General features: G+C 41.0%; 2 protein-coding genes across 8 annotated transcripts in view; both read right to left on the reverse strand.

The window, feature by feature from the left end:
- Positions 1 to 16,356, reverse strand: part of JAK2 (Janus kinase 2) — a 215,932-nt gene that overhangs the window by 35,869 nt on the left and 163,707 nt on the right. The window lies entirely within an intron of this gene.
- LOC138733751 (programmed cell death 1 ligand 1-like) overlaps positions 1 to 16,356 on the reverse strand; it is a 39,714-nt gene that overhangs the window by 1,313 nt on the left and 22,045 nt on the right. Inside the window, exons 2-9 of one of the 7 annotated variants that reach the window (XM_069881250.1) lie at positions 10,121 to 10,186; positions 9,466 to 9,629; positions 8,113 to 8,181; positions 7,087 to 7,440; positions 6,357 to 6,638; positions 4,978 to 5,079; positions 1,592 to 1,642; positions 621 to 686 (exon numbers count right to left, since the gene is read on the reverse strand). In XM_069881250.1, coding sequence (XP_069737351.1) covers positions 621 to 686; positions 1,592 to 1,642; positions 4,978 to 5,079; positions 6,357 to 6,638; positions 7,087 to 7,440; positions 8,113 to 8,181; positions 9,466 to 9,481 — 940 coding nt within the window. In that variant the 5' untranslated portion in view covers positions 9,482 to 9,629; positions 10,121 to 10,186. Of the gene's footprint in view, positions 1 to 620; positions 687 to 1,591; positions 1,643 to 4,977; positions 5,080 to 6,356; positions 6,639 to 7,086; positions 7,441 to 8,112; positions 8,182 to 8,476; positions 9,361 to 9,418; positions 9,821 to 10,120; positions 10,534 to 11,098; positions 11,860 to 16,356 lie in introns of those variants that run through there. The other 6 variants (XM_069881249.1, XM_069881253.1, XM_069881252.1 and 3 more) reach the window with 6 other exon arrangements.

Genomic DNA, 16,356 nt, shown 5'->3' on the forward strand with positions numbered 1-16,356 from the left:
CTGGAGGAGCAGCAGACTTACCTTTGTTTATGTTCACTACAGTGAAGTGTAGCAGGGAGGGATTTGGGATGTAATTAATGCAAGTGCTTTATATGTCAGTACGTGGAAGAAAATCCTCAACAACTTCATCTTTCTGTTCCACACCACAGTATGTTTCAGAGATCTCAGAGATTTAGTCATTTAGTTTATTTTCTTGCTTTGCTGAGACAGAATCTCACAGCTTGAGACACATTTGAGTGGCTATGATGGGTTAAGGTCTCCCTCCCTGTTGCCATCACCACTCCTTCAGTTGTGCTGGCAAAACTGTTTCTGTAGCAAAAGTGTGAGCTAGAGGAAAGACTAATTTGGGTTGTTATATATTTCCTCATTGCATTTTCCTTCATACGGCTTTTCTTTTTATATTTAAAACTAGATTAATTATTTGATATGAATCCTAGTACACAATGAGTTATGCTGGTGAGTTTGTAAGAGAGAAAATGAGAGGCTGGGCATCTCTTGAAGGCTCTGTCTGTTTGAAACAAGGGACCAAATAAACCAGCCATGAATCAAGGCTCTGATGACTGTGGATGATCTATGCTGTGCAATTTGCTACTGTTTTTCTCTTTATAATTTATACTTACATTTCAACTCTCCATCTTCAAAAGAAGTGTCTCTGCGGTTATGTTTATCCTTGTGTTTTGACAGCTCTTTAAACAAACAACAGACATACAGATAACAGCATAGCTTAAAAGTTTCATATAGTGATAAATCTTTGTTAAAAGCTGCTATCTCGAGCCATCTAGGAAGCATGTGACTCAAATGCATAACAGGAGAAGAGATTAATATCAAATGTTGTGTCCATTTTGGGCAAGAATTCTCATGAGAGATTTTCTTAGGAAAAACTCAACTGCCAGTATGAACATTCACACAGCAGTTTACTTTGATGCGGTCTCCAAATAAAATCATACAACAAATTTAAAAAAATAAAAACCAACAACCATAAGCCATCACAGGAAGAGGGTAAAGGATTCATCTCTTCTCTCCCACTGTAGATATTAACTGTAGATTCTTTCCTCCATTTCTCACTGTCATGGTGGTGCTAGCCATTCGCTCAGCTTTGTTCATAGCAAATAGCATCAGTATCTCAACAGGAGGAAAAGGAAACTTTTAGGGAAGCTAAAGCCAAACCCTCTGTCCTCAATACTGTGACAAAGACCCTTGAATGCATATTCTAATACTGGAAAAAACATGGCTTAAACCGCAGCATGGAGTCTGCACACTAGAATGTGCTGCAGTCGTGAGGTATGTGTTCCAAGGAGCATGTGCCCCCCTATCACAGACTTTCCAAAACACAGCATACCTCTTCTTGTCCATATCAGGACTGCATGGAACAAATATGCTTTTCTTTCATGCTTTCCTCTCAAGAAATTGACATAGTAGTGAAAAGTAACTCTCCAATTGTAATTTAAACTTGTTACATAAATGAAAAATTAGAAGCAAAATGAAAGTTGAAGGCAGATCTGCATTTGGTTGTCACCATTTCAAAGTAAATTCTCAAGCAATTATTTCCACAACAGTCACACTGAGCTAGATTTATGTTGTATGTACATACTTGCTACTGATGAAGCAGCCACAGGTGTTCTGTTGTCCTTATTTGCCCTAGCTGAAAGAAAATAAGAGAGAAAGATCAAAAAGGAAATAAAATATTTCCTTTAGAACTAATGGCAGCTTAAGCACACTGGTGGGAAGGGCACACGTAGAGTGTAATCAATGGTTCTCAAAAGATTCATTTTCTTCAAAGACTAAAATATATACTTCAGTGCTCCCAGTCCGTCAGCTTCCTTTCCAATTTCCTTTCTTTTTCCCTAAGCCAGAATACTATATACTAACATTACTGAAAAATACATGTTCAAATGGTTTTCCATTGCATATTTTTACCCAGAAATTGAACATATTGGGCAACAGAAAACAAGAAGAGGATCATCTTGTCAGTGCCTTTTTGAGGGGGGAAAAGCCCGTATTCCAGGGATGAAAGAATGAGTTGTCTGATCATCTAGGATAGCTTGGGTTTTAAAAGAAAAAACTATTGCCACTACTTTAGCTTCTAAATCAATGTTTAGTTGCTGACACACAGAGATGTATAACATAAACATGAAAATCACATACACCATGACTTGTACATGCATGTATACACACAAAAAATTAATATTACTCAAGCAACCTAGGAAACTTCTGACCTTCATTGAAAACCCTAGATTGGAATCTTCTGAGCAGTCATGTATTTTGCTGTCTCTTCTTCCACTTTCTTGTTCTCTTCCTATTCCTATCATGTTCTTAGGACATTTTCCCATAGCACCAATGCAGGAAATGAATTTGTGACCAAAACTGAATAGTCATACCTAGTTCTATCTTCTATTTATTTTATGGAACTTGGACATGAATACTCAGTGTAGAGTTTATTTATAGATGGGTTTGAGTAATATCTAAACAGAAATAAGGGTCAGTTCTAGTTTTCACTGTGGAAAAGAGAGCTGGCAGACCCATCTACAAGAAGGGTCACAGGGAGGATCCAGGGAACTACAGGCCTGTCAGTCTGACCTCAGTGCCAGGGAAAGTCATGGAACAGGTGATCTTGAGTGCTATCATGAAGCACATGCAAGAGAACCGGGTGATCAGGCCCAGTCAACATGGGTTCACAAAAGGCAGGTCTTGCCAAACTAACCTGATCGCCTTCTATGACAAAGTGACTCGGCTGCTGGATGAGGGAAAGGCTGTGGACGTGCTCTTCCTGGACTTCAGTAAAGCCTTTGACACAGTTTCTCACAGCATTCTGCTTCGGAAACTGTCAGCCTCTGGCCTGGACAGGCGCACACTCTCCTGGGTGGAAAACTGGTTGGATGGCCGGGCCCAGAGAGTGGTGGGAAATGGAGTTTACTCCAGCTGGAGGCCAGTGACAAGTGGGGGTCCCCAGGGCTCAGTGCTCGGTCCAGCCCTGTACAATGTCTTTATCAATGACCTGGATGAAGGCATTGAGTGCACCCTTAGCAAGTTTGCAGATGACACTAAGCTGGGTGGAAGTGTCGATCTGCTGGAGGGTAGGGAGGCTCTGCAAAGGGATCTGAACAGGCTGGACCGCTGGGCTGAGTCCAATGGCATAAGGTTTAACAAGGCCAAATGCCAGGTCTTGCACTTGGGGCACAACAACCCTGTGCAGTGCTAGAGACTACGAGAAGTCTGTCTAGAAAGCTGCCTGGAGGAGAGGGACCTGGGGGTGCTGGTTGACAGCCGACTGAACATGAGCCAGCAGTGTGCCCAGGTGGCCAAGAAGGACAATGGCATCTTGGCTTGTATCAGAAACAGCATGACCAGCAGGTCCAGGGAGGTTATTCTCCCTCTGTACTCGGCACTGGTGAGACCGCACCTCGAATCCTGTGTTCAGTTCTGGGCCCCTCACCACAAGAAGGATGTTGAGGCTCTGGAGCAAGTCCAGAGAAGAGCAACAAAGCTGGTGAAGGGGCTGGAGAACAGGTCTTACGAGGAGCGGCTGAGGAAGCTGGGGTTGTTTAGCCTGGGGAAGAGGAGGCTGAGGAGAGACCTCATTGCTCTCTATAACTACCTGAAGGGAGGTTGTAGAGAGGAGGGAGGGAGCTGGCCTCTTCTCCCAAGTGACAGGGGACAGGACAAGAGGGAATGGCCTCAAGCTCTGCCAGGGGAGATTTAGGCTGGACATTAGGAAAAAATTTTTCACAGAATGGGTCATTGGGCACTGGAACAGGCTGCCCAGGGAGGTGGTTGTGTCACCTTCCCTGGAGGTGTTTAAGGCACGGGTGGACGAGGTGCTAAGGGGCATGGTTTAGTGTTTGATAGGAATGGTTGGACTCGATGATCCAGTGAGTCTCTTCCAACCTGGTTATTCTATGATTCTATGATTCTATGAAAACCAACAGTTCTCCTATACCACCTGAGAAAATACACTACCCTTATTGTGGAAGCTTTTCGGATACCACTTTAAAAAACAGAATAACTAGTTTTTGCATTAGTTCCAGCTGAGTTTCATGCTACCTACACACATTTACATCTCCTACAAATCTTCAGAACTTCAAAAGGAGAATTTAATCAATTATCTTGTTCAGGTATTTTGGAGCATTTCTGGTAATAATTTAGAGTCATGCAAGTATGGTATTATAATGCTAAGAGTACTGTATCAGGTTTAATGTCTCTCGTGCTTTTTTCTCCACAGACAACTTGATCCTCCCACAAAAAAAGAAAAAGTTATTTGGAAAGAAAGAAGTAGCTACACATTAGCTAAAAAAATCCACACACTTGTTACACACAAGAAAAGTTCTGGCCAAAACCAGAATGTTCAGCAATATCACTTTCCTTCTGACATTCTCAAATGAGTCTTACAAATGTGCTGAGATCTGCATGACTTTATTCTATCTGTTAAAATGAAGAGTGGGAAAAAAACCCCTGAATATAAAATCCTCAAACACATCTACTTTCCCTGCATGAGAAAGAAAAAAAAATCAAACAAAGAAAAAAAATGTATCACTGCCTATTTCAGGTCAAGCAACATGTTTCAAGCATTTTTTCTTTAACTTGGGTGCAAACTATATTCTTCTTCCAACATTCTGGTCCCTAATCAAAAGGGAGGACACAGAATAGGAAACTTCCATTTTCTGTAGGTGCATATGCTGTGCTTTGTTGTTTGAACAAATTTGACACTAATCTTCCTGCTTTATATCATTACTCATAAGATACATGAGTAAATGGTTTGTGAGGGGCTAACAAATCTGTTCCACTCTGCTAACTTGCTAGTATTTATCCAAGTTAGATAAAAAGAAATAAATGATGTAGTGAAAAAATTAAGTGGTTTCAGGATGAAAGATCAGGATGAGGCAGATTTCTTTTGTCTCATTCCATCTCTGTGCGGGTGAACTAACAGAGCAGATATACTGAGATATAACTGAGATAGACTAAAATAAATAATTTGAATACCTTTCTTTATGCAGAGAATAAATAGAAGAACTGATCCAATCAAAGCAGGGACAATGAGAATTGCTCCAAGAAAGTGTCTGCTCTCAGTGTCTGCTGAATCTTCTAATAAAATAAATGAGGGAAAGACATTACATTGTTGCATAAGTTTCTCCCTTTTCCTGTCCTTTTCACAGTATTATTTTTGTTATGAGCAGTTCAGACATGATAACAGTATTTTAGATTGTATCTAACGTCAGGTGCTGATGGCGCACTCCACCATACATCTTTATCCCAATAAAGGAAAGAAAATAAAGAACATATTCATATTTATGTTTGCTTCCTGCATTCCATGTGATAGTGCTGTTGATTCTTGTTGTGCATCCTGCTTTTCACCAAGGTATAAAGTGTGATACCTAGCTTAGTTTCCCATCAGGACTACAGGAAAGACTTGATTGAAAAACAGAATCAACTCCCTTTCACTTTGTAAAGCTCTGAATACAAAGGATAAGCAGCCTCCTTGAATCCCAGAGGCATTTCTTATTAAAACCAAACTTGTCAACCACCTGTTGAAACAATGACCTGTCTTGCTCACTCTCAGCTGCCTGTTTCCACCTTTTGTCAGTCTCAAAAAGTGTGCCAGCACAGATATTTTTAAAACCTCATGGTGAAAAGGACCAGTGAAATTACCTGACCAAGTAACAGTCTAATAAAGAGAAATATAATTTTACTGTTGGATAAGGTCTCCAGTCTGGTTGAAAGCTTGTGCAAATATATCGGAGTACAGTGCAGAAATTAAAAGAGTGAACAAAAGCAAAAGCAGTAGGGGTGGTGCCCAGTTAAAAGCTGTAAAGAGAAATTCTATTGCTCTTCTCCATTCATGCATCTTCCTTCAACCCAGACTTAAGGAGAAGAAAAAAAAAATCTGTGTACAATTTGTTAAATTTAAATCTGCTCGAAGCAAAGGCTGTAGCAGCCTTTGCCTCTGCAGGGAAAGATCAGATTCTTCAGATTTATTTGATAGTTATCACCAGTGAAACAGAACACTCTTGGAAGGTCTGTTTAATTTGTACAGGAGTGTTTATGTTCAGGAATGTTTAATTTCTAGGCTCCAAGCTATATGCTTTTCAAATAACGGAACTTTTTTAGCACTCAGACTCAATCTTCACATAGCCATAAGTCAGGCAAAACTCCTATCCTTGAATCACATGCACCCATACATGATGAACATGTTAGTATGGTGAGAGTGTACAATAACTGCAAAACTTAACAACACAGATATTTTTTCTTAGACTTTTTAAAAATAAATAGGAAAGAGAAACAAATCATGGCTCATTCAACTGGGATAAAATGAAATAGTACCTTGAAGTGTACTACCATAAATAAAATCTTAGAAATGTTACCTGCTATGTGTAAAATGGCAGTTGTATTTTCTTGCAGCTCTTTATTCCAGAATATACAGTAAAAAATCTCATCAATCCTACTTTTGATTGTAAGGGTACTTGTCACATGATACAGTCGGTCACTCCCAGTTTCATAACTTGTGTTTGCCTTATCAGTCAAATCTTTGCGTTCTCTGTTTTGCCATATCACTTCAGCTTGCGGGTATCCCTCTGACCGACATGTCAACTTCCATTTGTTGTCTCCTGTCCTCACCACTCTTTGGGTTACAGTTCTATAAGGAGCTAAACAAATGGAAGAAGATGGTTACTAGTAGGAAGCTAGAACAGCATATAGTAGCAAGATACCTCTTCTCTATCCCTAGCTCCTGGGGCAAATTTCTGTATATCAGCTTTGATTTTGTAAATAACAGTCTTGACAGGAAAACTAAATGTCACTATCGTGTCTCTCCAAGGTAACTGGAGGTACAGGATTTATTATAATTTTGACATTGTTTAGGAAATTGCTTTATCTTTCTGGTCTTTGTCCTCTCTAAAGGGTTTTTGTCACACCATTCCTCTCATGTTATTGTGGGAACTGAAAGACAGAACACGGATTCAGCCTAGGCAGAAACATACAGCTGCACAACTGTCATGAGTTGGCTCCTGCCTCTATCTTACTACAGGGACTCCTCTGAATTTTTTAACAGATCACTGTCAGGTAACACTGAATGGCCTGCAGTAGCACTCTCACCCTTAACTTTCAGGTTGATTGTCTTGTAGTCGGCTCCCCCGTAGCCAATAAGACAGCGGTAAACCCCTGCATCTCCGAGCTTCACATCAGTGATCTGAAGGAGAGACCGCCCCAAGTTCAGCTTCTCTTTCAACAATTTTATTCTTCCTCTAAAGTCACTGTGTTGACTTTCGAAGTCTTCCTCTCCTCTGAGAAGTGAATAAACCTGCTTCTTTAACTCATCCTTTTTTTCCCAGCTGACACTCAAATCTCTAAACTTTAATTTCCCATTCACTGGGAATGTGCATTCCATGGTAACGTTGCTCCCACATTCCACAATGTAGAGTGACGACGGAGCTTCAACCGTGAATAAAGCTGAAAAACAAAATTTGGAAAAAAACTTAATTTTCCAATTATTTCACAAAACTTTCAAGTAATGTCTTACCATATACACAGAACATTTTAATGACCAAAGATATGTGACATGTCCAGAAAAGTTAAACATTTTTGCATGCAGTTGCCCAAGTCTGAGACAAATTGGGCTATTTATACCTGCAAACGCCTGCTTTGTGCACATGCACAGCAGGATGCTGTACTAAAAATAGGCAAATGTGAGTGCATAGCCTTTCAGCTGTTGCTTTCAGAACATTTTCAAGGACACCAGCAATTGTTAGTGCCTTGGGTGTGAATGTCATGTTCATGTAAATGTCAATTGTTGTGACACATAATGTTAAAAAAATACATAACAAATTCTGGGTTTGACAGTGCAAATAAAACCTTTTGTTTAACACAAAGAGAACCTTGTCTGAAATGGTATTTATGCTAAAACACCAAGAGGTATTTCAGCCTGGTCCTGTATCAAAGCACACATATTAAGTACACATATCTCGTTTAATGTAAAAACACACTAAGACCTTGTATTCAAACACTAAAGACAAAACCAGAAAACAGCATCTGAAGGAAAACTGAGGAAGTAACATTTCTAAGCTTATATATGACAAGGAAACATACTTCAACAGTTCTGTTTCTTATGACCCAGCTTCTTACCATTTAGGAAATGCCAGTAGAATGAAAATACATACAAAAGCAAAGGCTTTTCCATGATGTAAATAGAACCTTAAAAAAAGAAAACAGACAAATAATAGACAAATGTAAATATCTGGTCATTTTCTAACTTGCACTGTAAAATACACTTTGTTGTCACTCACACAAAGAACTAGACAGAAGGCACTGAATTATACTCTAGCTGAAAACATGACAAAATTGCACCATTAACTACAGTAGATGATCAGAGATCTTGCTCTGTGTTTCCAGAAAGAGTATCTACTTTTATTTGCTTTAAAAATTTGTCCTTAGTTATGGCAAAATACATGCTTTATGACTGTCTGTCAATTAGTAAATAAATACTCACAAATATCCAGTCATTCCCCTAAACTGTAGCAGGGAGTGTTGCTCCTGCTAGGAGAAGAATGGAGGAGTCTTCTATACATCTTCAGTGGAAGAAATAGAGCTTGGTCCTCCCCTACCTGTTTGCCTTACTTTGAGATACAATAAACACACCCTGTTTTATAACACATGGTCTCACAGTACTCACAATGGGGCTCATGGAGTTACGTATACTGTGAACAGAATTCACATAGTAATTAATTGCTTACCACGTATTTAAAACAGTGCCTTTGTAAAACAGTGACAAAACCAGACAGCCTACAAACAAAATCAATTTCCTTGAATCTCTCTGCTTTACCTCTGAACACGTAAATTATTTCAATTTTCTGTCAGAAGGTTTTCCCCTCTTTTTTGTCAGAGCTTTCATACTCCTACACAACACTTTACTATTATAAAACATTGATTAATGTCAATACATACACTTACCCCTCACACACCCACTGTACCCGTCACACTTCTTAACTGATTAAAATCTACCTGGACTGTGACTCTTAACATTTTTTGTAATATGTTTTGTCTTTCTGTATCTGGCTGTCAAATTGAAGAGGATAATAAAGAAACAATACTGTCCTGAATCGTAAGACACCTGCCTTCACAGTGTTGTGGCTTAAGGCAATTAGACTTCTCATAAGAATTTGATTCAAGCTACTTACTTCCTCAGATTGCGGCTGCCTGATCCCAGTAGCAGGTTTGCAGAAGTAACATAGAGGGAGCTGAGAAAGGGAGGCTATCTAATACACTGTAAGGCTGGTATGATCAGTCTAACAAACAAAACAATGTCCTATAGAAAAAGCTTTTATGGTTCTAAGACCCATGCTTGTATCCTGCACCTTTACTTTGCAAGCTTTCTCTCACGGTACAGAAAATCAAGCCTTAATACATGCGAAAAAAAGCATGACTTACTTACAAAATTCCTCAAGCCTCAGAAAGTCCACTGCAATAACCATTACAGACACTTCTCCTGTTTCATCCTGAGCAAAAAGATCCCCTAGGTGGATGGACTGAAGCAGCTCAAGACGTAGATGCCAATCAAAAATCTTTACCAAAGCTGCAATCTTCTGTTTTTCCTACAGAACCAACCACAATGCTCTTTCCATCCTCCTGATGGCTTCCAACATCTATGGCAAACACAGTTTTATAAAAGCAAAAAATATATTTGCTGTTTCAGTGTCACGGGTTTATGTTTCCTTCACAAGAAAATGAAGAAGCCAAGAAAACTAGAACTATTTGCCCAAAGACTTCATGTGACAGAACATAAATGTTGATGTAACTCCACCTACTTCTTCAGGAAACTTCCCTATTACTGGAAAATTCCCCACTAGGGAAAATTCTCTATTGCTAATAGTGGTTCACTGTAACCAGAGACAGAAATGTTAGGAAAATTAGTACATAAAAGGCCACAGGTATTTTAAGAAAAATGTTATCTGATCAAACCTACATGTGAGCAATATCAGCAGCAAGAAGGCATCCCTCTACTCATACTCAGGGTCCCTACCGTGTTAATCTCAATCGGTGCCAAACAGTGGCTAACAACCACTGGAAATTTCTACACAACTTACTCAGATCTGCAAAGGTCATAAGTAAGAATAACGGGAAGAGCACTGCCTACCTGTGGCTGGTAAGAAGGTATTCTCTGCCCAAGATTTGAGCACAATGAAACCTCCTTGCCTTACCACTGCAGTAAGAGTCGTTAAATCTATGCACTAGATCAGCAAAAAACAAGCACTGCTTTATTCCTGATTCTAGAATACAGGAAAAAACCCAAGTACTACATGCAAAAGAATGTACTTACATTAATCTGCAGATCATAGTTTGATAACATGGTCAACAGCACAAAATATAACTTCAAACATATGCTTCAGTCCAAGTTAACCCACCTATATTGACTTTGTGTATATGGAAAACGGGCTGAGATTCCTGGAAGCGTTAAAATACTGTGAAATAACCACTTAAAATTTATCAGGCAATATTTTCTTCTTTACACTTGACAACCTACTCACAGTATCCGTCACAGTAGCAAAAGCATGTCATACTCAAAACTGGCAAGAGTTAACCTTTAATTTGACACGTGGGAGGAACACAGTGACAGTGGTGTATGAAATAAATGAATGTAACAGTTAGGTTCTAATAACTTGAAACCACCTTGCAATGTTGAGGGGGTGGATTTCTGCAATAGGTGAGACCAGCGAAGACTCTTTTCCACCGATTGTTTCTGCGCTTAAACACAGGTTTTATGACATTTTCTCAGAAGAAAATAACGTGACAAAGAGAAACTGAAACAAATATGTAAAATACTGACTGTCAGACCACAGAAGCCATTGATGTAGTTAGCTTTCAATGTCATGAGTTTAGTTTCCTCTTTTTAATTGCTTGCTTCAAAGTCACTGGGTTGCTTTTTTCCATGTTAAGTAGTTAGTAGCAAATAAAAGACCAGGAAAGGATTTGGTTTGTTTCTTCTTACTTGGTTGGTTTTGGTAAGCTATTTTGTTTGTTTAAATATATATTTACACATACATTCACACATACACACACACATACATGCATGCACATGAACAATACGTATACATTTTACAGCATAGATACGTACCACAGCTGGCAAGAGGTGGGCTGGTTGTTGATGGGCAGATTGGTTGCCGATGGGTGGGCTGAGTGCTGGTAGGTTGCCGCTGGGTGGGCTGGTTGCTGATGGGTGGGCTGGGTGGCGGTGGGTGGGTTGGCTGTCAGTGAGTGGTTTGGTTGTCAATAGGTGGTCTGGGTGCCGATGAGTGGGCTGGCTGCTGGTGGGTGGTTTGTGTGCCAGTGGGTGGTCTGGGTGCTGGTGGTTTGGTTGCTGGTGGGTGGTCTAGGTGCTGGCGGTCTGGGTGCTGGCGGTCTGGGTGCCAGAAGGTGGTCTGATTGCCGGTGGGTAGTCTGGGTGCTGGTAGGTCAGCTGGGTGCTGATGGTCTTGTTGCTGGTGAGTGGTCTGGTTGCTGGTGGGTGCTCTGGGTGCTGGTGGTTTGGTTGCTGGTGGGTGGTATGGGTGCTGGTGGTCTGGGTGCTGGTGGGTGGTCTGGGTGCTGGTGGTTTGGTTGCTGGTGGGTGGTATGGGTGCTGGTGGTCTGGGTGCTGGTGGGTGGTCTGGGTGCTGGTGGTTTGGTTGCTGGTGGGTGGTATGGGTGCTGGTGGTCTGGGTGCTGGTAGGTGGTCTGGCTGCTGATGGTCTGGTTGCTGGTGGGTGGTCTGGTTGCCGGTGGTCTGCCTGCCGGTGAGAGGTCTGGGTGCTTGCTGGTGGGTGGTCTTGGTGCCAGTGGTTGGTCTGGGTGCCGGTGTGTGTCCCGGTCCCCCGCGGCGCTGCCCTCCCGGCCGGGCGACGGGCCCCGCCGACAGACCCTGCCCGGAAAGCTCCCGCCTCGGCGCTGGGAGGAGACCGAGCCATTCCTGGAAATCGAGCCGCGATGGGGAAACTAAACCGAAACCGAGCCGCTCCCAATGCTTCCCGCACAGGAATAGGGGCTTGGCACAGGTCATGCAGCCCGGGTGCTGACCTACTGCTCCTTCCTTCCTTCCCTCCCTCCTTCCCTCCCTCCCTCCCTCCATTCCTTCCTTCCTTCCTTCCCTCCTTCCTTCCTCCTTCTCTCCCTCCCTCCCTCCCTTCCTTCCCTCCTTCCCCCCTTCCCTCCCTCCCTTCCTTCCCTCCTTCTCCCTTCCCTCCCTCCCTTCCTTCCTTATTAGTTGTTGGGATTAGTTGTTGTTACCGAGCACTGTAGCATACCTAGCATACATAGTTTGTGTATTAGTCACATTTGGTGTTAAATATGCAGCACAACATGTTTAAAATGTTTTTGTGGATCTAAACAGGTCAATCAGAAGATCGATGACTAAATGTAACATCATATTTAACAAAGCTTCATCACCAGAGGGTGTAAAAGAAGTAGCCAACCAGTACTCACTGGACTATGCCTCAGAGCGCATGTGGTTCTTTGGAAATCCTTCCAGCATCCACAAGAACTGCTGCAGAGGGCAACCAGAGCCCACTGTGATAACAGCAACAGTGTTTGTGACCCCTGTGTATACCATAGAGGAGAGCACAGCAACATCTATTGAACTCCACAGTGACAAATGAGAAGTGTTAGGGACCTCTCTAATGGTATTAAGCATGATCAGATACTGAAGGGCTCTGACAGGCTGACAAAAAGTGATAATGTGCAAAGGAAACTACAGTCAAAACCTGAAATTTTAAGCATTTCTGTATTCTTCAGTTTCTTACAGCAAAGAGAATGCTTCCCAGTAAACACTAAATCAAATTCCACCAGGAAGAAGAGAATTTGATCATGAGAGTGTGCATCACCTGGTTAGCATTTGCTGCACTTGTGACGCAAGAATCTTTTTCCAAATGGAAAACCAAAATAAGCAAACATGAGCTGAGTGATTATTATCCCTTGGAATTATTAAGCAGCAGCAGCATGCCTCTTTAGTAGCTTCTTCATTTTGAAGTCACAGGATGAAACAAATCTATTCCACATGTTGTTATCCAGTGGGTTCCTCTCCAGCTGCAGATTTTACCACTTGAATTAGCAATGGAATTTGGTTCTTTTAAAGAATCAGGAATTTGATGAATAAGAATTGGAATTATCTACCCAGCTTTCTCTTTGCAGTTTGAAAAACAGGCACATTGGTCATGGGAACTGGTGCCAGACGTGAAGGTAACTAGTTCAATCAGTAACCAGTAACAACTAGTTCAGCTAATAGTTTAGCTAATAGTTTAATAAGCTTCGAATTGTTTAGTAAAAAACTTGACATTTATAAAGGGCAAATTTACTTATACAACTAGGGTTGGTACATAAAAAAAATAAAGATGCAAAACAGTCACAAACCAGTCTGAGAAGTCTCTTTCCACTAACAACAACAAACCATGACAAAAATATCCCCAGACTGAAGAGGAAGTTTTTCATTAAAGAGCAGCTTTACTCAGCTGACAAATGCTTTAGTTAACCAAGAGGATTAGAGAACTATGGGACTTCCCTCACTGAAAACAAAAAATGCTGCGTCAAAGCTAAAGGTTATATCCACTCTGTGTACATGCTTGGATTTTCAAAGCTCACGTATCTCTAGATGTTCACACACTTCCTTTTTTTTCCAAGAGTCTAATAGTAAGAGGAAAACAAAACCAAACAATGTTTAAGAATGTAAACATTTCTTATCATTAGCATAAGATAGTAGAAACCTGGATATTTGGCTCATTCACAAATAAAAATAAACACCTGTCACAGATTAAAGAATTAATTCTTTAAAAATTTCTTAAAGCCATTCACATCTACAGTCAGTACACTTATAAAATACTCAGGTAAATGAGCCATGGTAAAACTCAAAAATTGGTTTGCTAAAGACTAGGAACTTAAGGCACTATTTAAGTACTTTCATCCAGCAGCTTTAAAGTTATAAGGCTCTAATAAGCATGTGCTGTTGCATTTTGGAAAATGTTGATAGACTGAAATTTCTTCCTGCTCAAGAAAAGACAAAATTTGGACAGATCAAAACAGTTTGTCTGGCTGCAAGGAGCTCGGTGGGTGGGAGAAGATGATATCTTTGCAGGAAAATTACATTCTCTCAAATTTATCAGCGAGAGACCCATCAGTCCTAACTTTCCCCGTTGAAGCCTAAATAAAGAGTCATTCGCCAGGGGCTGCTGGTGCAGTATTGCCATCTCGCGGGAGGCTGGAGCGTAGCAGGAAATGTCTCTCCAGGATCCCTGCTGCTCTAGTAGCGGGCAAAACCTCAAGGAGTTCCTGCCACTTTCCTGTTCATCACAGAAGCCATTGCTCAAACTCCTCATGGATGGGCAGGTCTGTTATCAGCGGTGTATAATTCCGACTATTAGTTATTATTTTTTTCTGTCGTCCTCTGCCTTCTCACTCTCTGATGTTTTCTTACGAGCATTTCTCTCTCCTACCCTCTCAGTACACCACCATTTTTTTTCAGTTCCTTCCCATAATTATGCTAATTCCCATTTTCCATGACATTTTAGGCATTCATCCATCACTCATGTATCTAACAGGCTTCCATGTATCCTTCCACAAAACCTTACTCACTTCTCAGTTGCAGGCAATTAAAACCAAGTACATGTAGTCCAGTGCATCCTCTAGTGCTCTCCACAGGATTGGCATCTTGTCAGTCAGCTTTCCTGCTTCCCCTACCTCGGTTGTTGCTGTTATTCACTGTATCTTTATGACAGAGAATGTTTTTATTCTAGATATAATCTTAGGTCCATATTAAACACTAGAGAAGTTTACTGGAACAGGGCTTTTCCATGTTCTTTCCTATGACTGGCAGACGTTACTTTAGATAAACCAAGACTTATGCAAGGATTATATTTAAGGGAGCAATATAATACCTTCAGTAAAACTATTAACTGTACGCAAAAGCGTTATTTTCAAGGGTGTATGCAGAATCCTGGGCGAGATGCCTTCATTCTTGAAATGCTTACACCTGTCAGCAGTTAAATCAACACTCTAATTGGCAGTGAGTTTGACACAGACTTGTCTGTCAAGCCTCGGGAGCTGAGGATACATCCTACTGTCATAATTTTAAAGTTTCTGTCTCCTTACAAACTAAAACTATGCATGGTCCAGAAATAAAATTCTTCTAAAAGTAATTGGAATTTTCAAAATACCAAAAAAAAAAATCTTGAAAAGACTTGAAGTAAAAAATGTTATTTTCCACAGTAGAAAAAAATTGGGGTTTGTCCCTACTTTTCACCTATTTTTGCTGTGTCATTAAAAAAGAGAGGGGGAAGAGGAAAAATGGGAAGATAATTGTCTTCTCAGACATTTTTTTTTCAAGAAAAGACCTTTTGCAAAAATGTATAAATTTAGAAAATGAATGAATACTAACAGGAAGAATCACTTGCAGGTCAAGACATCAGCAGATGTAAGTATTTTGAAATGATACTCACTACATCTGAACTGTGAACTAGAAGACTCTCTAGACAGAGATGATTAATTCTTGTTGCAAGGTGAGATGTCAGATTCCACGGAGGTGGTGTTTGAGGTGCTGTATATTCTCACAAACTGGTGTTGGAAACTTTAATGAGCTACTCTTTAGTGTCAAATGAATCCCAGAAATCCTATCCAATACTTGTATCACTCTTTAAAAAGCCAAGTGACAGATCTTAATTATTGTCTGAACATTTCTAGCTATAAATTGGGCAGATTTAGACTAGACATAAAGAGGAAGTTCTTCATGATGAGGGTGGTGAAGCACTGGAACAGGTTGCCCAGGGAAGCTGTGGATGCCCCAGCCTGCAGAGGTGTTCAGGGCCAGGTAAGATGGGGCCTTGAGCAGCTGGGTCTGGTGGGACGTGTCCCTGCCCACAGCAGCAAGGGTAAGAAGTAGGTGATTTTTAGAATCATAGAATCATTAGGTTGGAAAAGACCTTAAAGGTCATCCACTCCATCCATACCTGCCTACTACTAAATCATCTCCCTAAGCACCTCATCTACTCACTTTTTAAACACCTTCAGGGATGGTGGCTCAACTACCACCTTGAGCAGCCTGTTCCAGTGCTTGAGAATCCTTTCGGTGAAGAAATTTTTCCCTAACGTCCAAACTAAATTTTTCCTGACACAGCTTGAGGCCGTTCCCTCTCCTCCCATCAGCTGAGAGAAGAGACCAGCTCCCTCCTCTCTGCAACCTTCTATCAGGTAGTTGTAGAGGGCAATGAGGTCTCCCCTTAGCCTCCTCTTCTCCAGGCTAAACAACCCCAGCTCCCTCAGCCGCTCCTCGAAAGACTTGTTCTCCTGCCCCCTCACCAGCTTCATTGTTCTCTCTGGACACACCACAGGACCTCAATTTCTTTCTTACAGTGA

Source organism: Phaenicophaeus curvirostris, chromosome Z, assembly GCF_032191515.1.
Source record: "Phaenicophaeus curvirostris isolate KB17595 chromosome Z, BPBGC_Pcur_1.0, whole genome shotgun sequence".
Lineage (NCBI taxonomy): Eukaryota > Metazoa > Chordata > Aves > Cuculiformes > Cuculidae > Phaenicophaeus > Phaenicophaeus curvirostris.